At 43.4% G+C, this 23,425-nt stretch overlaps 1 protein-coding gene across 2 annotated transcripts; it reads left to right on the top strand.

Moving 5' to 3' along the window:
* Positions 1 to 714: 714 nt before the first annotated feature.
* Positions 715 to 23,318, top strand: LOC106607896 (WD repeat-containing protein 26). Of its 2 annotated transcripts, none has more exons than XM_014205375.2 (14): positions 715 to 1,458; positions 3,364 to 3,463; positions 4,048 to 4,104; positions 8,116 to 8,252; positions 8,752 to 8,849; positions 12,643 to 12,799; positions 13,396 to 13,534; positions 13,823 to 13,963; positions 14,336 to 14,455; positions 14,875 to 15,020; positions 15,313 to 15,391; positions 15,532 to 15,661; positions 17,467 to 17,661; positions 20,138 to 23,318. In XM_014205375.2, the coding sequence occupies exons 1-14, from the start codon at positions 1,175 to 1,177 to the stop codon at positions 20,161 to 20,163; spliced, it is 1,809 nt and encodes a 602-aa protein (XP_014060850.1). In that variant the 5' UTR covers positions 715 to 1,174; the 3' UTR covers positions 20,164 to 23,318. The 2 variants fall into 2 exon arrangements, with proteins under 2 accessions (XP_014060850.1, XP_014060849.1); XM_014205374.2 differs by having other exon boundaries at positions 12,643 to 12,817.
* Positions 23,319 to 23,425: the final 107 nt, after the last annotated feature.

Genomic DNA, 23,425 nt, shown 5'->3' with positions numbered 1-23,425 from the left:
CCTCTCTAGGTTTCTTCCTAGGTTTTGGCCTTTCTAGGGAGTTTTTCCTAGGGAGTTTTTCCTAGCCACCGTGGTTCTTTCACATGCATTGCTTGCTGTTTGGGGTTTTAGGCTGGGTTTCTGTACAGCACTTTGAGATATCAGCTGATGTACCAAGGGCTATATAAATAGATTTGATTTGATTTAACAGATCCACTGAGAAGATTAAAAAACGGATGTATGTCGATTTACTTCGCAACGCTTTCAGAAAACTATGGTAATTGTTGGTTTTCAGAATATCACACATTTGCAATTGTTTTGGAAGCACTGCAATGTTTTACACACCGTGAGACTGTAGGATGTCACCAATAATTTGTTGATGGGATGGCGTGTCGTGTACCGTTCGTTAAACCAATAGCCGACGACAGAAACATGAATTCATTTCATTATCTGTCTTCGTTGTTTAAATTCAGATTTTGTTTGAACGAGCCCTACACGGATCGATCATCCTGGCTGTTTCCGCAGACTATAAACCATAGTGACCCCTCTAATAAAAACACTGACAATTAGTAGAACATCACGAATGAATGATATGTATCTTAAGAAATTTCTGCCTGCCATTTTCTCATAACGTATTTATTGTTATCATAAAAACAATTAATATGCTAAATTGGTTCTCATGCGCCACCTATTGATTATATAATTCCACCCGGAAGCAGGGTAATATATGAATTTCCGGTTATGTTAGCGTGTCTGGACCAATAACGTGTGTCTGGACTCCATCAGGGGGTTGCAGCTGTTTTGAGAGAAACAACAACAAAAACGGAGCGACTGAGGGGACTAGTTACCACAGAGTCAGTTCGTTCTCAGCCGGTTACGAAGGCTGAATCCTGGGAGCTAAGACCTCCTTTCCCACCCGGGGCTTCGCCGGCTTCTAATCACGGCCGCTCTCGGTGAGGAAACTCTGGCCTCCGCTTCCTTCTCCTCCGGCTCGGACACCGACGGAGCGTCGCCGCCCCCGCGGAAGAAACACCGAGCCTCGGCGGCGGAGGGAGCAGGAGAGCCCGGGGCTTCAACAGTTGCAACAGGCCTTTCTGGAGTTGTTTTGGGATTTACTACTACTTCTCCACATCACCAAGCCACCTCTGCTATTCACTTTAACAGAACCCCTGTCAACAATCTTAGCGGCAATAACATGCAATCAAACGGGGAAGGACAAGGACAGGATTCGGAGCTTTCCTGCCTGAACAGCGCACAAAACGGGGAGTCATCCTCGGCGGTGGGAACGCACTCCAATGGGGTTCTAACCAGCACAAACAATGGGAATAATGTTGGAGCCGGACTGGGGTCTGGGACCTGCGTCGCCTCCACGTCCTCGGGATCGGAGGTTGGCTCCATGAAAAAGAAGAAACTACTTTCGCAGTCTGAGGAAGATGTCATCCGATTAATAGGACAACATCTCGACGGGTTAGGGCTAAAGTAAGTTTACACGATGTGTCATTCGAACGAAAAGCTCCTGAAGTATACAGGCACATTAAATATGATTTATTTAAGTGTTTTGAGCGAAACTGCATGGCGGCAGTTGATAACTGAATTCTGCGGTTGACGGACAAACATGGGGGAGGGGGTAGTTAGCTAGTAGGCTAACGTTAGTTGAAGGAGAAGGGGTCCATCTTGCACAATACAGTGGTAGCTAGATAGCGCAACTAAATGTTAGCTAGCCTTCGTTATGGGGGTTATTCTCACGTTTATACAGAATTAAAAACACAATTTGGTTGGCTACATTTACCTCGAACCAACTTTCTTCAGTGAGTAGCTAGGCTAGCTAGTTAGTTGAACTATGCGTGTTGTGTGTTGTATTGACGTTATCTAGCGATATAATTTTTTTACACGGATTGAAATCGCATTACATCACCTTGTAATCCAGCGAAACATCCACAATGACTTGTGTGGCTACAAATTACGTATATAACCATAGGACGTATTTGACCATAACCTGTCACGAGGGCCGATTAAATTTGGCCTGTTTTATTTATACTGTGGCACCATGTAAAGTAGTTTTCTGCAATGAAATATCTGCACTTACAGGATAGCGCAAAAGTGCGTAGGGAGAACAACAATACCCTGTTTTAGAGCGGCGATTCGTTTTTCGTTCTGTGTTATCCCTTAATTGTCCCTTTCGATGCTTTGGTTTTATTATTACGTTGACATTTAGTGTTTACAAAGGGAACGTCGGTATGAGTTTTGCTTGATGAATTGTTGTAAAGTAGAAAAACGGACGGGGTCATTTTGTATCCACTCAGTGGTTGTTTTGAGTGGCGGTCGTCTTCAACGACATCAACCATTATATCTATAATACCGTCCCTTATCATACCACTGCACTGTTACGTTTATCTTTCGAACTACTTATGTGATGTGATCAGACGTTGTCATCTTTATTTGTCTGCAAATAATAGTCTGTATCACTCATGTCAACAATGTCAGTAGTGCAAATAAGGACACACAAAATCGCAATTTATAGCACTAGATGCACTTTAAGTCAAAGTGATATTTAACTCGTTTTATCATTATTGGTGGCTGGTGAAGTAGTCAGAACGGCTTCCCCACTGGGGTATGGTTTCATGGCGGCGCTTGAATTCGCGTCTAACCAGCAGGTTTAGATTAGAAACGTTGGTTGAATCTAATAATAGATGGCGCAAGCTGAACCCATCAGGAATCGGCAGGAAAACGATATTTTGAGCCCTCCGTGGCTAAATTGGCCCCTGTCACCATAATGAACTGTTAATGCAGTGTTCGATAGACCCAGGCTGCTACTGCTCGCCACTGACTGTGTGTTTATATGGGCAATATATACATGCATTGTCTGCTATGGAACTGACGACCCTACGTTTCAAATGTGGGACGCAAGTGAGAACCTTGTCGGACTCAGCAGGGTGAAGCTGAAAACACTCTGCTGCGCCACTCTTCTTTGATACCTGAGGATGATGTCATCATGCCTTGGCGTCAGTACACCACCTCCCTCCACTCCATTTTAGCACAGACACCTTTTCAGCACACTTATAGCACTCAGTTGTCTGGTCTAGAATGATAACAAATGCCACTTCTCTTATTGCTGGATTTGGTTTAGATGTCTGTTTTTCTCCCTCAGTCATTCCTTTGTCTGTCTGGTGTAACATATCAGGTCCATTGTCTGTCTTGTTGGCCAATATTAAGCAAACGTTTGCTATAAACAAACATTTAGGCAATCAGTGTTTAATCCACCTCTGTGATCAATTGGATTTTGGGCTGACATTTCAGTTCCTTTACATTCTGTCTGTCTTGTTGTTCAAATGTTCAGTTAACGTAAACATTGAGGTAATGTTTCCCCCCCTCTCTTCTCCGTAGTCAAACAGTGGACCTGCTGATGCAGGAGTCGGGCTGCAGACTGGAACATACCTCAGCCACGAAGTTCCGCAACCACGTCATGGAGGGGGAGTGGGACAAGGTGGGTCCCTGGTTACCATAGTTACACCTGCACCTATAATGCTACGCTTAAGTTTAGAGACAGTACAGATAACATGGTTCTGTTACTAAGTGGAAGTATCTATCACGTGTACAACACCAACGCTAGGCTACATATGGAGTAAATGAACAGTGCTATTAATAAACATAGGTGCCAATCAATACAAGATTGGTACTCTGTGAAATAAATATATATGTACGTTCCTAGTAAGGGGTCTTTAGGAATGTGTTATTTGATCATAAAACTAGCTCCTTTGGCTGAACTTTCTCTTCTACATTGACACAAAATGCTCCCATTCCAAGAGCCATGGGTTTGTAAAAATGTACATCATATTTTATTTTTTATCCCATAAATGTACAGATACTACTGAGCACTATCTGAACTGTAGCAACAAAATGGCTTCACACTCCATGACAATGACAGTTTTTGACTTCCTACACTGAGAAAGTGTTGTTACTGGTGGTGCCATGTAGTGGTAAACTGTTTTGATTTGCCGTTTTTGTGGAGAGGAAGTGCTGAGCCAACTATTTGTCTCCCCCTGCCCCTCTCTCTTTGTTTTGGTCCAGGCTGAGAATGATCTCAACGAGCTGAGAGCACTGATGCATTCTCCGAACGCTATTGTGGTAAGCCCAAACCTGACCTCATAGACAGTCAGCCATGCAGTGAAAGGGTATATACAGGTTCTAGAACGGTTCTGTCCCAAACCTGACTGTTCTAGATTAGAAAGTGGGCGGCAGGTAGCCTAGCGGTTAAGAGCGTTAGGCTAGTAACTGTGAAAGGTCGCTGGTTAGAATCCTCAAGCCGACTAGGTGCCTGTATGCCCTTGAGCAAGCCACTTAACCCTAATTGCTCCTGTATGTTGCTCTAGGTAGGAACGTCTGCAAAATAATTAAAATATAAAGTCCCCCCTTTGTGAGGCGTATCCTTTCTGGCTGTGGAATTTCAAGTGTTTCCCGTAATGCCTTGGAGGGACTGAATGGAATGTTTATAACAGATATCCTCATACATGGGGGTATAATATCCTGCATTTCGTAATTTGCTAGTCAGATGGTAAGTGTAGGGAATGTTTCTCAATTACATTTTGCCACCACTAGTATTATTTGACAACAACAAAAAATGATCCATGCGGAGGGTGGCAGATAATGCCAAGAGTGCAAAGGGTGGCTACTTTGAAGAATATATATATTTTTTTATTTATTTGTTTAACACTTGGTTACTACATGATTCTATTTATTTTTATATTTTTATATATAGTTTTGATGTCTTCACTGTCATTCTAAAGTGTAGCAAATAGTAAAAAATAAAGAACAACCCTTGAATTAGTTGGTGTGTCAACTTTTGACTGGTACTGTATATCATTCAGCGCTTCTGTGATTTATAAATTATAGGAGTTTCCTCTCCCATGGGTACAGCACGTTCATATGTCAACTAAAGAGCACTGAGGACTGCAGCTAGACAAAATGATACTTATCAGACCTAGCTAGCTCATTAGGACACAGGATAGGCTAGATATCAAAATGTCTCATGGCTTAGCTTAGTCTTGCACCTGTGGAGTTTCATGTTGCACTTTCTAGCTAGGCTTGTTATTGTGAATACAATCAATTTTAACTGTAAGAGGTAGGCTATCCTATTTTATGAAAGTTTAAAAACAAATAGCAAGTTTTTGCCCTGCATTATACCAAGACTGCATGCTATATATACAGTGGGGGGGGAAGAGTATTTGATCCCCTGCTGATTTTGTAATAGTAGGTTTATTTGAACAGTGAGAGGCAGAATAACTACAACAAAAATCCAGAAAACGCATGTCAAAAATGTTATAAAATGATTTGCATTTTAATGAGGGAAACAAGTATTTGACCCCTCTGCAAAACATGACTTAGTACTTGGTGGCAAAACCCTTGTTGGCAATCAGAGGTCAGACGTTTCTTGTAGTTGGCCACCAGGTTTGAACACATCTCAGGAGGGATTTTGTCCCACTCCTCTTTGTAGATCTTCTCCAAGTCATTAAGGTTTCGAGGCTGACGTTTGGCAACTCTAACCTTCAGCTCCCTCCACAGATTTCCTATGGGATTAAGGTCTGGAGACTGGCTAGGCCACGCCAGGACCTTAATGTGCTTCTTCTTGAGCCACTCCTTTGTTGCCTTGGCCGTGTGTTTTGGGTCATTGTCATGCTGGAATACCCATCCACGACCAATTTTCAATGCCCTGGCTGGGGGAAGGAGGTTCTGACCCAAGATTTGACAGTACATGGCCCTGTCCATCGTCCCTTTGATGCTGTGAAGTTGTCCTGTCCCCTTAGCAGACAATCACCCCCAAAGCATAATGTTTCCACCTCCGTGTTTGACGGTGGAGATGGTGTTCTTGGGGTCATGGGCAGCATTCCTCCTCCAAACACGGCGAGTTGATGTCAAAGAGCTACATTTTGGTCTCATCTGACCACAACACTTTCACCAGTTGTCCTCTGAGTCATTCAGATGTTCATTGGCAAACTTCAGACGGGCATGTATATGTGCTTTCTTGAGCAGGGGGACCTTGCGGACGCTGCAGGATTTCAGTCCTTCACGGCGTAGTGTGTTACCAATTGTTTTCTTGGTGACTATGGTCCCAGCTGCCTTGAGATCATTGACAAGATCCTCCTGTGTAGTTCTGGGCTGATTCCTCACCGTTCTCATGATCATTGCAACTCCACGAGGTGAGATCTTGCATGGAGCCCCAGGCCGAGGTATATTGACAGTTCTTTTGTGTTTCTTCCATTTGCGAATAATCGCACCAAATGTTGTCACCTTCTCACCAAGCTGCTTGGCGATGGTCTTGTAGCCCGTTCCAGCCTTGTGTAGGTCTACAATCTTATCCCAGACATCCTTGGAGAGCTCTTTGGTCTTGGCCATGGTGGAGAGTTTGGAATCTGATTTGATTGATTGCTTCTGTGCACAGGTGTCTTTTTTACAGGTAACAAGCTGTCCCTTTAAGAGTGTGCTCTTAATCTCAGCTCGTTACCTGTATAAAAGACACCTGGGAGCCAGAAATCTTTCTGATTTGAGAGGGGGTCAAATACTTATTTCCCTCATTTAAAATGCAAATCAATTTATAACATTTTTGACGTGCGTTTTTCTGGATATTTTTGTAGTTATTCTGTCTCTCACTGTTCAAATAAACCTACCATTAAAATTATAGACTGATCATTTCTTTGTCAGTGGGCAAATGTACAAAATCAGCAGGGGATCAAATACTTTTTTCCCTCACTGTATATGTACGTACGTGTGTGTGTGTGTGTGATATATATATATATCACCCCTTCAAATTAGTGTATTTGGCTATTTCAGCCATACCCTGTTGCTGACGGGTATATAAACTTGAGCACACAGCCATGCAATCTCCATAGACAAACATTGACAGTAGAATGGCCTTACTGAATAGCTCAGTGAATTTTACTGTGGCACTGTCATAGGATGCCACCTTTCCATAAAGTCAGTCAAATTTCTGCCCTGCTAAAGCTGCCCCGGTCAACTGTAAGTGCTGTTATTTTGCAGTGACAACGTCTAGGAGCAACAACAGCTCATCCACGAAGGGGTAGGCCACACTCAAGGAACTGGACGGCTGAAGCGCGTAGCGAGTAAAAATCCTCTCTCCTCGGTTGCAACACACACTACAGAGTTCCAGACCGCCTCTGGAAGCAACGTCAACTGTTTGTTGGGAGCTTCAGGTTATGGGTTTCCATGGCTGAGCAGCCTCACACAAGTCTAAGATCACCATGCACATTGCCAAGTGTCGGCTGCAGTGGTGTAAAGCTTGCCGCCATTGGACCCTGGAGCAGTGGAAACACGTTCTCTGGAGTGATGAATTACTCCTCACTATCTGGCAGTCCGACGTATGAATCTGTGTTTGGTAGATGCCAGGAGAACGCTACCTGTCCATACAGAAATGGTTTGTCGTGATTGGTGTGTAATAACTTGACTGGCCTGCACAGAGGCCTGACCTCAACCCCGTCGAACACCTTTGGGATGAATTGGAACGTCGACTGTGAGCCAGGCCTAATCACCCAACTCCATGTTAATGTCCATGATTTTGGAATGAGATGTTCGACGAGCGTGTGTTCGCATGCTTTTTGTCATGTAGTGTATGTCAACATGGAATGGCTGCACTTATGATTAGGGTTGGCACTTGACGATGGTAATTTATATACCAGAGTCATAGATATAATTGAAAACATATGTGTCTGTTTTACGGGGCGTTACCTCGTTTCTTGGGCTGTGATAGACACTGCAGGCCCATGATAAGACGGACTCCCTTTTATTAAAACCAGAAGTATCACAACTGACCAAAATACCCAGACTGGTTAACACTGTTTGTTGTTACAAGTATTAAGTTAACAAGGAAGTGGCCAGTTACAACTGGCACAGTGAGGTCTCTGGGGTTAAGCCAACGCCCACTATGTGCCCCCAAGGCCAACCATAGGCGCCTGTTTACTCTCACCATGGCAATGCTGCCTGTCACACACGATGTTGGTATGAGTACTTGCCCCCTTTGGAGCACAGGATTAGTGGTCGGGGGGTTGTTTTGAATCTAATAACCCCCACCACTAATTTTCTCATATTTCCTCACCTCTCTACCCCTTTCCTTCCCTCTCTCTGTAGCGTATGAAGTTCCTGCTCCTGCAGCAGAAGTATCTGGAGTACCTGGAGGACGGGAAGGTTCTCGAGGCGCTGCAGGTGCTCAGGGGAGAGCTCACACCGCTCAAGTATAACACGGACCGCATCCATGTTCTCAGCGGGTACGTTATCACATATCAATGCCCCCCCTACACGCACGCACGCGCGCAGTCAGTATGCCATTGTAGTCCCTTCCGATCACATCAATCAACTGTCGCAAACAGGATTCGCATACTCAGTTCATCTATCAATTGATTAACATAAGTCAAGTAGTCAACATAAGTCAATCATCATCTTTTACGCTGTCAAGAACAACGTGGACAGCATCCAAATATTCAGCATGAAAATAAAACGGTAATGCCAACTGCTGCATACAGATATATCAGTCTGTCCATTAGGCAGTTTCTGAAAATATATAAATTATAAGGACCAACCAACTTTGCATCGGTGGTTGATCATTCGTCACATTGAACAAGGACAATCTGTGTCTTTGGAGAAATAACCAGGTTATAGTGTTACTACCAGTAAATACAGGTTAATGATACTGTTATTACGGGTCATGCATAACAATGATGTATCCAGAGGTGTGTGTTGTAGTCTGATTCACGTTGTGTTGTGTAGGTATCTGATGTGTAGCCATGCAGAGGACCTGCGCGCCAAGACTGAGTGGGAGGGCAAAGGCACAAACTCCCGCTGCCGACTACTGGACAAGCTACAGAGTGAGAACACTGACCACACACGTTTTAAATACTTTATTTGAATCCACAAATCACATTACATAATAAAATATTCAAATTTTTCAAAGGTCGTTGATGCAAGAACGCTTAAAGGAAACAAAAAATACCTTTTCCTCCACACAGCTAGGCTGCCCATAACAGCTGGAACAGAGCAGACTACCTAGCCAGTTGTTTTGCTCTACTCTTAGGTAGGCCTGTAATCTGAAGGCCATGTACCATAGGCCTACCTACAGAACCAGTCAAAAGTTTGGACACCTACTCATTCAAGGGTTTTTCTTTATATTGACTATTTTCTACATTGTACAACAATAGGGAAAGGGGATACCTAGTCAGTTGTACAACTGAATGCCTTCAACTGAAATGTGTCTTCCGCATTTAATCCAACCCCTCTGCCTTAATCGACATCCGCGTCTTCGGCGCCCGGGGAACAGTGGGTTAACTGCCTTGCTCAGGGACAGAATTACATTTTATTTATTTTTTAATTATTTTTTTTATTTTTTTACCTTGTCAGCTCGGGGATTCAAGAAGACATCAAAACTATGAAATAGCACACATGGAATCATGTAGTAACCAAAAAAGTGTTAAACAAATCTAAACATATATTTTAGATTCTTCAAAGTAGCCACCCTTTTCCTTGATGACAGCTTTGCACACTCTTGGCAGTCTCTCAACCAGCTTCACCTGGAATGCTTTTCTAACAGTCTTGAAGGAGTTCCCACATATTCTGAGCACTTGTTGGCTGCTTTTCCTTTACTCCCATCTCATCCCAAACCATCTCAATTGGGTTGAGGTCGGGGGATTGTGGAGGCCAGGTCATCTGATGCAGCACTCCATCACTCTCCTTCTTGGTCAAATAGCCCTAACACAGCCTGGAGGTATGTTGGGTCATTGTCCTGATGAAAAACAAATGATAGTCCAACTAAGCGCAAATGGGATGGTGTATCGCTGCAGAATGCTGTGGTAGCCATGCTGGTTAAGTGTGCCTTGAATTCAAAATTAATCACTGACAGTGTCACCAGCAAGGCACCCCCAAACCATCACACCACCTCCTCCATGCTTCACGGTGGGAACCACACATGCGGAGATCATCCGTTCACCTACTCTGCGTCTCAAAAAGACATGGCGGTTGGACTCAGACCAAAGGACAGATGTCCACTGGTCTAATGTCCATTGCTCGTGTTTCTTGGCCCAAACAAGTCTTTTCTTATTATTGGTGTGCTTTTAGTAGTGGATTCTTTGCAGCAATTTGACCCTGAGGGCCTGATTCACGTAGTCTCCTCTGAGCAGTTGATGCTGAGATGCGTCTGTTACTTGAACTTGGAAGCATTTATTTGGGCACAACACAACTGATTGGCTCAAATGCTTTAAAAAAAAAAAAAAAAAGGAAAGATATTCCACAAATGAACTTTTAACAAGGCACACCTGTTAATTTAAATGCATTCCATGTGACTACCTCATGAAGCTGGTTGAGAGAATGCCAAGTGTGCAAAGCTGTCATCAAGTCAAAGGGTGGCTACTTAAAATGTATTTTGATTTGTTTAACTCTTTTTGCTTACTACATGATTCTGTGTTATTTCATAGTTTTTATGTCTTCACTATTATTCTACAATGTAGAAAATAATAAAAATATAGAAAAACCCTTGAGTTAGTAGGTGTTCAAACTTTTGACTGGTACTGTACGTGGCCCAAACTGTCAAATATAATCGCCACCAACTTGCATTTGTATCGCAGGCTTTCCAAGAGTGACATTGGGGGCTGGTATTGAAGGAACTTTTCAGAAAAGGCCTGCTCCATGTAACAATGGAATGAGCAGCCCACTTCCAAAATCAGCACTTCCCTCTGGCCTCCTCCCACAACAACAATATCTGACTTATTCTGCATACAAGAGAACACATTTTCATCAAACCAGGCTCTTCTGACAAGCGCATGGTTTGAACAGTGCCTTGAGAAAATATTCACACTTTGATTTACAAGGTGGGATTTACAAGGTGGGATTCAAATGTATCTTTTTTTTGTCAACTATCTACACAAAATAATCAGTGAAAGCAGAAGAAAAATTCTAACATTTGTTAATAAAAATATTGAAAAAGAAACATCTTGGTTACATAAGTATTCAACCCCCTGAGTCAATACATGTTAGAATCACCTTGGCACCAAGTCTTTCTGTGTAAGTCTCTCTAAGAGTTTTCCAATCCTGGATTGTGCAAAAGTTGCCCATTTTTATTATCTGTCAAATTGGTTGTTGATCATTGCTAGTCAACCATTTTCAAGTGTTGCCATAGATTTTCAAGTAGATTGAAGTCAAAGCTGTAACTTGCCCACTTTGGAACATTCACTGGCTTCTTGGTAAGCAACTCCAGTGTAGATTTGGCCTTGTGTTTTAGGTTATTGGCCTGCTGAAAAGTGAATTAATCTCTGAAGCAGGTTTTCCTCTAGGATTTTGCCTGTACTTAGCTTCATTCTGTTTTATTATTTTATCCTGAAACTCTCCAGTCCTTAACAATTAACGTGTTTTATTGGATTTGCCCAAACATAACACTTTGTATTCAGGACAAACGTGAATTGCTTTGCCACATTTGTTGCAGCTTTACTTTAGTGCCTTGTTGCAAACAATGTATGTTTTGGAATATTTGTATTCAGTATAGGCTTAGTTTTTTTCACTCTGTCAATTAGGTTAGTATTGTGGAGTAACTAGAATGTTGTTGATCCATCAGTTTTCTTCAAGCAGATACATTAAACTCTATAACTGTTTCAAAGTTACCAGTGGCTTCGTGGCAAAATCCCTGAGGGGTTTCCGTCCTCTCCGGCAACTGAGTTAGGAAGGCTGCCTGTATCTTTGTAGTGACTAGGTGTATTGATACACCATCCAAAGTGTAATTAATAACTTCACCATGCTCAAAGGGATATTCAATGTCTGCTTTTCTTTTTACCTGGAATCTACCAATAGGAAACCATTGGAAAACCTCTGTGGTCTTTGTGGTTGAATCTGTGTTTGAAATTCACAGCTTGACTGAGGGACCTTGTGTGGGTTACCGAGATTGAGGTAGTCATTCAAAAATCATCTTAAACACATTGCACACAGAGTGAGTCCATGGAACTTATTATGTGACTTGTTAAACCACAATTTTACACCTGAAGTTAGGCTTGAATACTTATTGACTCAAACCATTTCATCTTTTCATTGTTTATTAATTTGAAAAACATAATTACACTTTGACATTATGGGGTATTGTGTGTGTAGTCCAGTGACAATCTCAATTGATTATATTTCAAATTCTGACTGTAACACAACAAAGTGGAAAAAGTCAAGGGGTACATTTAACTCTTGAGTGTAAAATACAGAACAAGATCATATACGGTACCACAATGCTAGGTTGTAATTTGTGGGTCGAACTTGCAGCCTCGCCTTAACAGTAAAGGTGAGAATGTCCTCGCCAATGGCAGTATTCTGGTACATGGAATGGGAGACGGTGGTCAGAGCAGAAAGTTTCCCCTGCAGCCTCGGGCCAGTTCAGTGCTGCTGTAGCCATCTGATACCGAGCAGTGTTGTCTTAGTGTGGTTATGGAACATATCCTACATCGATCATACATGCATGGTACCTCATAAACTACTGAATATAAATACACACACTACCTCACACACAGCCTCATCAAACCTTATATACACACACACACACTCTCACATGGCTTCACAGGGGTCTAGGGATGTACTTCAGACTGGACTATAGTTTAACTCCTGCCTCTGGTCCTTCTCTCCAACCCACTCCCTCTCCAGCGTACTTGCCCCCGTCGGTGATGCTGCCGCCACGCCGGCTGCAGACCCTGCTGAGACAGGCTGTGGAGCTGCAGAGGGACCGCTGCCTCTACCATAATACCAAACTGGACAGCAGCCTGGACTCTGTCACCTTGCTCCTGGACCACGTCTGCAGCCGGTCAGCAACACACTCAGGGTGACAGTTTCTGCCAAACACAGATGAAATGTGCAAAAAAAACTTAACCTGACAACCTTTTCTTTGTACGGTTCTTACTGTAGACGTCGGTAAAGATGGTGGCAATAATCTATGCAGATATAAAGAAAAGCATGTGTTTTAATATAGGGTCTTTGTGTATTATAGAGTTTTCCTGACCCCTTGACCTGACTTGGGGGAACTCAGGGCCCACATGGTCAGGAAAAGCTCAGAACCTCAGAACCTATGTATAACTATTGCATGTAATGCAATAACGAGCTGCAATTTTCTGAACTCGTTTTGTACGCCAGTGTCCTGTGTGTTTGGAATGGTACGTTGTTTTTTATTTCTGTCATTTTTGCGCACTACAGGAGTTTAGTGGACATAAAATATCACCCTCAATCGTTTACCAACTCCCTCTCACCCGTAGCGCCTCTATCCTCCACTCTCCTCTTCATTCTATACCTTTCTCTCTCCACTATCCTCTTGTATTTTCTTCTCATCCTCCCCATTTTCTCTCGCCTTTCTTTTTAAACTTGAACCTTGGATGACCTCTCTCTCCTGGTTGACCACACCCACAGGAAGCAGTTTCCGTGCTACACACAGCAGATCCTCACAGAGCATTGTAACGAGGTGTGGTTCTGTAAATTCTCCAACGACGGCACCAAGCTGGCCACCGGCTCCAAAGACACTACCGTCATCATCTGGCAGGTGGACCCTGTGAGTACCATGCTGAGCCCATTTCCCCCACACCACTTGCTGTGTACATTCCCACTATATGCCATATAGGAGGAGTCATCTCCTGCATTAATGGCAAAGATAGCCACCATCTACTGCAGGTGTAGGCAACTAGAGTCAGCCACGGGATGATTTTTGTTGGAGTGAACATAATTATTATAATTTGCACACTGCAAATTGACTGCAACTATGACTCTTGCAGACCCCTGATCCACTGTCTTCCCATTAGTGCTTTACGCTAACCCAGAACCTGGTCTGTGTGGTGTCTAGGAGAGCCACCAGTTGAAGCTGCTGCGGACCCTAGAGGGCCATGCCTACGGTGTGTCCTACCTAGCCTGGAGCCCTGATGACACCTACCTGATCGCCTGCGGGCCTGATGACTGCTCTGAACTCTGGCTCTGGAATGTCCCGGTATGGCAATCCCCACACTTATACACACATGCATACATACATATATACACACACTGGGATATCCCTATATGGCAGTCCCTGCGCGCCCACACACACACACAGGAACATCCAGATATTGCAACCCACACACCGCCCAGCAACGCCGTCTGTTATTGCTGGTATGAAATTGGTGCAGGCATACACTGCAACCGTCCAGGACGAGGATTGATTGGAGTTAATTAGATAAATAGAAACATCAATTAATGTAATTTATTGGCCAGGTAGTTCCTGATTTATTGGGACTGATAAAAACAGCCGTGCAGTGGACCTCCAGGCTGGGAACTCTTCAGTGTCTGTGTACTGACTGAGTGGTTTTTGTCCCCTGCTGGGCAGACGGGAGAGTTACGGACCAAGATGAGCCAGTCCCACGAGGACAGTCTGACCAGTGTGGCTTGGAACCCTGATGGGAAACGCTTCGTCACCGGGGGACAGAGGGGACAATTCTACCAGTGTGTAAGTATTGGTGTGGGAAGGTGTGTGTGATCTATCCACCAGATATACCAGTTGGTTCTTCCAGTTTGTCCTGCCAGTGTGTGAGTAGTGGGGAGAGAACTGGGTGATCTGTGAGGAGGATACAGGACAGTGGGGAGGGACTAATACAGCATTGCATACGGACAGGCAACTTTTAGATTTGCAGCTTGACACCTTTATTGATTAGCTGACTAGACAGGAACCTGCTGACCTCCAAAAAGATTGTCAGGATCTAATGTGTCTGTGTGTTTCTTACAAACTCTATTTGTGCAATTGCCAAAATGTGTGTCTGATTTTCTAGGGGCATGGGCGATACCGTTTTGGACTGGCCTGTGTGTGATTTGATTCCCAGAATCTGGACTAGTTCCATTTGGACCTATGTATTGATTGTGTTATGGTAGGACCTGGACGGTAACCTGTTGGACTCATGGGAGGGCGTGCGTGTGCAGTGCCTCTGGTGTGTGGGGGACGGCAGGACAGTGCTAGCGTCTGACACACACCAGCGGATCCGGGGTTACAACTTTGAGGACCTAACGGACAGAAACATGTGAGGGCTGTATTAATCAGTAGATAACTGAAAATATGTAAAGGGCATGTTGACAGATGTATTAGTAATAAATGCATGATTTGTATATTAACAAATGATACATGATGAGTTACTAAGTGTTTACTGCTGTTTGTTTTATAAATAGTTTATTAATAGACCTACAAATTAAGCAATACCGGAGCACATAATGTGCTCTGAATTACTAATCTCACATATAGAATTGTCTATACAGATATTGAACAGAACACAGACTAGTAATTGATCATCTTTGTTGTGAATTTGTCTCTTACAGAGTTCAGGAGGACCATCCTATCATGTCTTTCACGGTTTCCAAGAACGGAAGATTAGCTTTGTTAAATGTAGCAACTCAGGTGAGTGGGGATATGGTGCCATACTTGAACACTGTGTGTGTGGAGGCATTGGACTAGTGTCTGGGAGGGAGATGGAGTTTGTGGCAGTGCGAATGGTTGTCTTCAGTGTCTAACTGCTCCCATTACCCCCACCCCTACAGGGAGTGCATCTTTGGGACCTGCAGGACCGGGTGTTGGTTCGGAAGTACCAGGGTGTGACCCAGGGCTTCTACACCATCCACTCCTGCTTCGGAGGACACAATGAAGACTTCATTGCCAGCGGCAGCGAAGGTACACCCATAGACCCAACAGCAGCCATTTTAGGCATCAACTACTCCTTATGCTCAGGATTGGGGTAATGGCTGATATTGAGCCCTAGAACAAACATGTTCACCTCTGTGTCGCTCACTATGTTTTCATCCCAATTATCTCACAAACGCATGCAGTGACTTTGCCTTGCAGCATATCATTTTAATTTTTTTATGTTTTATTAAACCTTTATTTAACCAGGTAGGCAAGTTGAGAACAAGTTCTCATTTACAATTGCGACCTGGCCAGGATAAAGCAAGCAGTTTGACACATACAACAACACAGAGTTACACATGGAGTAAAACAAACATACAGTCAATAATATAGTAGAAAAATAATTCTATATACAAAGTGAGCAAATGAGGTGATATAAGGGAGGTAAAGGCAAAAAAAGGCCATGGTGGCGAAGTAAATACAATATAGCAAGTAAAACACTGGAATGGTAGATTTGTAGTGGAAGAAAGTGCAAAGTAGAAATAATTGGGTGCAAAGGAGCTAAATAAATAAATACAGTAGGGGAAGAGGCAGTTGTTTGGGCTAAATTATAGATGGGCTATGTACAGGTGCAGTAATCAGTGAGCTGCTCTGACAGCTGGTGCTCAAAGCTAGTGAGGGAGATAAGTGTTTCCAGTTTTAGAGATTTTTGTAGTTCGTTCCAATCATTGGCAGCAGAGAACTGGAAGGAGAGGTGGCCGAAGGAGGAATTGGCTTTGGGGGTGACCAGAGAGATATACCTGCTGGAGCGTGTGCTACAGGTGGGTGCTGCTATGGTGACCAGTGAGTTGAGATAAGGGGAGACTTTACCTAGCAGGGTCTTGTAGATGACCTGGAGCCAGTGGGTTTGGCGACGAGTATGAAGCGAGGGCCAGCCAACGAGAGCGTACAGGTCGCAGTGGTGGGTAGTATATGGAGCTTTGGTGACAAAACGGATAGCACTGTGATAGACTGCATCCAGTTTATTGAGTAGGGTATTGGAGGCTATTTTGTAAATGACATCGCCGAAGTCGAGGATCGGTAGGATGGTCAGCTTTACGAGGGTATGTTTGGCAGCATGAGTGAAAGATGCTGTTTTTTTTGCGAAATAGAAAGGCAATTCTAGATTTCACTTTGGATTGGAGATGTTTGATGTGAGTCTGGAAGGAGAGTTTAGTCTAACCAGACACCTAGGTATTTGTAGTTGTCCACATATTCTGTGATGTATAGTGATGCTGGACGGGCAGGCAGCGATCGGTTGAAGTACATGCATTTAGTTTTACTTGTATTTAAGAGCAGTTGGAGGCCACGGAAGGAGAGTTGTATGGCATTGAAGCTCGTCTGGAGGGTAGTTAACAGTGTCCAAAGAAGGGCCAGAAGTATACAGAATGATGTCGTCTGCGTAGAGGTGGATCAGAGACTCACCAGCAGCAAGAGCGACATCATTGATGTATACAGAGAAAAGAGTCGGCCCAAGAATTTAACCCTGTGGCACCCCCATAGACTGCCAGAGGCCCGGACAACAGGCCCTTCGATTTGACACACTGAACTCTATCGGATAAGTAGTTGGTGAACCAGGCGAGGCGATCATTTGAGAAAGCAAGGCTATTGAGTCTGCCGATGAGGATGTGGTGATAGACAGAGTCGAAAGCCTTGGCCAGGTCAATGAATACTAATAATAATAGGAAGGTCGACCTCGCCACTTTAAAAAAAAAATATTAATACCATTTTACTCCTTCCTCTCCTCTCTCTTACGTCCTCCACCTTTCCTCTCCCTCTCTCTTACCCTTCCACCCCTCACTTTACCCCCTCAGACCATAAGGTGTATATATGGCACCGCCGCAGTGAGCTGCCCATCGCTGAGCTGACAGGGCACACCCGCACAGTCAACTGCGTTAGCTGGAACCCCATCATCCCAGGCCTCATGGCCTCCGCCTCGGACGACGGCACTGTGCGTGTCTGGGGCCCCGCACCCTTCCTCGATACACAGGAGGTGGACGGACTCAACGGTAACTACTGTTAAGTTCATGTTTTAAGTATCCCTATATTTCTGTTATTACGGGGCTATCACTCAATCAAGAGTGCGCCTGCGCAGGGAGTCTTGTGGTTGATGGACCTAGCCTGGAGTGGAATGGCTACCTTGTAGTGTGTTCATACGGTATAGTAAACTTTGTTAAACTGGAACCTTGTTGTGTCATTTCAAGTTAACAAAATGTGCTATTTGTCAAAGCACTTACCATTGATATAGACTGTCCTCATAAAAATGAACACGTTAAACAACCAGTGACTCTTGAACTTACTACCTCAGGCCACTATTGTGTAAACATTTTAAACAAAAACATCACACAGAGTCCATGAAAAAATTAGATTCTGACGGACACAGAGCGCATGGAGATTCTGACAGTCACAGAGCGCATGGAGATTCTGACAGTCACAGAGCGCATGGAGATTCTGACAGTCACAGAGAACATGAACACAAAAGAAAAACACAAAGTATTGTTAAAGCTTCACAAACAGTTTGGACATGCTACAGTTGACAGACTTCAGAAGTTACTCAGCAGTTCAGGGAATAATGATGAGATTATTTCCATTCTACCGCAGATAGTTAACAGTTGTGAGACATGTAGAAAATACAGTAAACCTAAGCCCAAACCAGCTGTTGGTTTGCCACTGGCTTCCAAGTACAATGAAACAGTGGCTGTAGATCTACATGAGTTAGGACCAAGTGTGTGGTACCTTCACATAATCGACCACTTCACACGCTTTAGTGCTGGAAACAAAGTGTACTACAAACGAGTTGACTGTCAAGAGTGGAAAGGACCGGGAGTAGTCATTGGCCAAGGTGGTGTGGTGATATTTGTGAGGCACGGAGGCATCATTGTCAGGGTGCATCACTTAAGATTGCGGAAAGTAAATGATCAACAAGATAGAGGGGCTGTTGCTGAGAATCAGTCTCCTAATGAAAAGCACACCGTAACAGACACAAACCTACCAGATGATGCATCCAATGATATTTGGACACTGAAACTGACACAGGAAATGAAGCAGAGACCTTCAACCATGCCACAGATAATACTGTTGAGCGTTCAAATGAGGAAAACATTCAACAGCCACATGTGTTAAGAGAACATGGTTGTTCCAATCTGAAAACTGGACAAACTGTTAAATACATGGACAGAGAAAGTGGTATTCCACATACAGCAACCGTCATTGGACGAGCAGGAAAAGTAAAAGTAAAACACCACAACTGGTACAACTTGCAGTACTCTGAACCAGCTACACTTTCTGGTACAACAGGGTCAGCTGACCTGTCACTTGTAGATAATCTCAGAATTGAACCAATGGAAAATCGAGAAAAACAGAATGACATTCAAAATGATGATGTACTTGAAACAAAGGACGTGTCATTTGACTCAGCTAAGCTAGATGAGCTCAGTAATTGGAGGAAAAATTGAGTGTTTGAGGAAGTCAAAGACATTGGCCAAAAATGTGTCTCAACAAGATGGGTGTGTACCCTTAAAGAATCCTTAACTGGAATAGTGTCTAAAGCACATCTAGAGGTTTTGAGGAGCTGGCTGCTAAAGAACTCCCAAAAGACTCACCGACATGCGCCTCGAAGTCACTCAGATTGCTGATGTCAGTGATCTGCCAGAAAAAATTGAAACTTAATTCCATAGACAGCAAATCTGCATTTTTGCAGGGAACAGAGCTGTCGAGGGACATTCACATCCGACCTCCGCCTGAAGCTAAAAGCGAAGGAACACTGTGGAAACTAAAATAATGTGTGTATGGACTGGCAGATGCATCACTCTACTGGTACAACAAAGTCAAGGCAACAATGCTGAATACAGGTGGAAAAATGTCACAAGTGGATCCTTCAGTCTTCTATTGATCAAGACTGCAATGTGACTGGAGTACTTGCCTGTCATGTTGATGACTTTATCTGGGGTGGCTCACAGACCTTTGCTACAACTGTGATTCCACACCTCAAAGCTGTTTTCCAGGTCGACCACAAAGGAACAGCTTGCTGACTGTCTGACTAAAAAAGGAGCATCCGGTCTTGTGCTCCTACAGGCTCTCAGTAATTGAAAGTGGCAGCTTGAGTAATACAAATAAAAACTGTCACACAACCCATTTGTAATGGGGAACTTGAATAATACTTGGACATTTAATTATGTTGTTTTATTTGTCTTTAAAGAAAAGGGGGAGATTGTTAAGTTCATGTTGTAAGTATCCCTGTATTTCTGTTATTACGGGGCTATCACTCAGTCAAGAGTGCGCCTGCACAGGGAGTCTTGTGGTTGATGGACCTAGCCTGGAGGGGAATGGCTACCTTGTAGTGTGTTCATACGATATAGTAAACTTTGTTAAATTGGAACCTTGTCGTGTCATTTCGAGTTAACTACCACTAGCATTTTGTTAGCACAGTGGCTGTAAAACAGCTAAAGGTGTTACAAGTAATTCATGTCCCTCATCTCTCCCCAGAGAACTGCAGCAACATGGACAGTTGATGGTGACTTTGGAATGGAAGACTTTTTCTCTTTTACCAACCGACAACAAGTAAACATCAAAACGAATCCTAGACCTAACAAAACAGAAATAAAAGTAAATCCGTTGCGTCTCATGACCTGGCAAAACTGTGGAGGTGAGGATGAACACGCTCTTAGAAAACCAGGTCTTCATCCAGAACCAGTGACCCGGAAAATCCCATCCACTGGTACTCCCTGTGGCTCCCTTCTCCCAAACAAGGCCACAGCCAAACCAGGGGCTCTCCCCTGAATCTTCCCCTGGAAGACCACCTCCTGCCGGGTCACAGGCACGGTGTCACGCACCTGATCTCTCCAGACAGCCATACCAGACCAGCCGCACTAATTGGACCGCCTCTGTCTTCTGTCTCTCTATCATGTACCCGTGTGTCTGTGGGAAGGGGGGGGGGAGATATTGCAACTCTTCCTTCTATTTGTTTTTATTTTCTCCTTCTGACTAGCTCTTTTCTTTGCACTCGAGTTGTTGGACGAAGGCTGAAAATCTGTACAAAACCAACCAACCGACAAAGTAAAACGCTATGCTTATTTTGATTTAGATTTTTTAACGATAGTAAGCATTTAACAGGTGAATCCTAGGTTTGAACTAGGAGTAGTGGCTGTGGAGTGCTTCAGTGTGAACAATACGCTCTCAATTAGGAAAAGCTATTTTTATCCCTTGTTTAAATCTAACACAAACAAACTCGCTACAAAGTCTCACCCTCTGACTCCCATCTCCCCCCCTCCCACTTCGGCTGTTCACAGCACATAGTTCCACAAGATCTACCTGTGGGGAGGGGGGGAAAGGTGAACTGTCAAAGGTGAGGGGTCAGTGGTAGCTGGTCTCATGTGAAGCAGCCCTTGTGTTTAGTATCTCTCTAAGAAGGACATACTGTTGGCTGTAGAGTTCTGTACACTGAGGACTGCATCTGTCCTTCCTCTTTGTGTGTGTGCCCTTCTGTGTCAATGTGTGTCTGGGTGCGCATCCGTGTGGTTTGTTTGAGTGAGTGAATGCAGGTGCATGCAGACCTGTGTGTGTTTAGTCACACCAGCAGAAGATCATGCTTCCCCCCCCCCCTACCAGTGAAATTTTAAAGAGGCTTTTAAACCCATTCAGAATTAATCCAAAGCCCCATAGCAACATCTATCTGTGGAACAAAGAATACTTTAGAGCCATTTTCTAAACTTTTTTTAGTTGGGGCTTTTCTTTTTACATTTGAATTTGCTTTTTATATTTCTCCTTACCACCACCTACCATTGGAAAGGCACTGAGGTATCGGAATTAAATCTGTTTTGTGGGAAAAAAGTGAATGACATGCATTTCAACGAGCTGTAAACTGTTGTGAGAAAAGGGTCATTTCATATGAGGAGGAATTAACAATTGTAGCGTTGAAGACAGCGGTTTAATGTTCCATGTGTAGAATGATGATTTTAGAGTGTTCTACCCCTAACAAACACTCCACAAACCCACATGTATACCCAAAACACAACGCTGCGCTTTGAGGTCTACCCCAAGTCACACCTACAAACGCTCAATTTCAATATGATCACCTGCCACAATTCCATGAACCCTACACAGTAGTAAAGCATTATTGAAGTTACAGAACCAAACAATCTCCCACATATTCAAACACACACAGGCATAGCTGCGCTCTTACACACAGCCCATGCGGAGCAAGACCGACTTCTGCACAACACCCCTTTCCTTCTCTCCAGACCTCCTTATCAGTGGTGAAAGCACCATACAGAGCTTTCTTCCTCTAGATTCGGGGTATGTAATGACTATTTTCTGTGAACTGATATTACATGTTTAAAAAGAACTGAGTATTTTGTTACTTTCATTTTTTTGGTCTCATTTCATTATTTTTGGGGGTTGGTCAACCCCACTCCGTGTATTATCATATTAAAATATAACCAGACAACTGGTGTCCTCTTTTAATTTTTTTTTATCCTGCTTATAATTCGTTTTGCCTTTGTCTTTTGGGTAAAATGTTTACCTTATCCACCACTTCTTACATGTAATCAGTGAATATTCGCAGTAACACTCATGCCAATATAATATGAGTGTGGTGGGTTATGCTTTGGGAGTGTTACCTTATAAGAATCAGGTTTAAACTGTCCACCCCTCGCCTTTAAAAAGAGACTCTGTACGGTGATTGAATACTTGCATGTCTGTGGAATAAGACCGGGGGGGTCTATTTTTGTGCCACTGTTGGTTGCGGTTGCCATTTCTGCCCTTACCAAAACGCTTGAGACCCAAAAGTGGCTGTGTGTGATTCCATGGTCTAAGGTTAGTCTGGAATGGTGCTTCTCCCATTCTTGACCCTTCCATCTCCTGGACCCCTGAATCGACTTGAACTCCCCATCCACACCTTATGTCATGTCTGAAGAATTGAGGCAAATCAAAAGTGAAGAACCTAAAAGCTTTCACAAAGTTATAATTCACCTGCTGGTGACATTCTATGTCTGTATGCAACTTGGTGTCTACTCTGTTCTTTTGTCTTCTTGAGTTCCCAGGATTTTTAATGATTTGATGATGCTAATGACTATTTCTCTCTCTGGAGGTGGTAGGGCTTGGTGGGGGAGTAAGGGTTTCTGGTAGCAGATTAAAATAGTTATTGTGGGATGGGGACCTGTTTGCGTTTTTAATGTGTTATTACAAAAGTGATTGTACTGTTTTGTATTGTTGTGTAGGAGAAGTGTTATGTATGCATATTTTCAATAAAGCGTTCAGGGTTTTGAAAAAGAGCTGTGGCCCGACATGGAATATCAAGGGACTGGAACATAGTCACTCCCTAAGCACAGATACAGGATCAGTTTACCTTATCCAATCCTATCCACAGTCCCCCATAATCATGAGGGGGTACAGAGCTAAACTGACCTTTGATCAGTGTGAAGGGACAACACGTCTCATCCGACTTCAGAGGAAAGCTTGAGTTCCCAGACTGAAAAGAGCTCTCCATTTTCCTGTGTTTAACTTTGTATTGTTGATTGAGTCACACTTGAAAATTTGATGACATTTGGTGTAATTCAGAGAATCCGCATGGCAGGAAAGAGGCATAATGTGCATCAGAGGGGATCAAATGCCAAATGTAGGGGTAAACAAGATCTGTTGCCAATAAAATGTGACTATTTTGACTAAACCATCTTGTTTGAAATACATTTATAATTTGAGATGCATTTGTGGTGAAGCCATTTTATCGGCCTGTTATTATACAGGTCATAGACAAATTGCAGAACCTCCATCTAT

The sequence above is a fragment of the Salmo salar genome, chromosome ssa06 (genome assembly GCF_905237065.1).
Source record: "Salmo salar chromosome ssa06, Ssal_v3.1, whole genome shotgun sequence".
NCBI lineage: Eukaryota > Metazoa > Chordata > Actinopteri > Salmoniformes > Salmonidae > Salmo > Salmo salar.
This window is presented reverse-complemented; position numbering and strand designations above follow the sequence as displayed.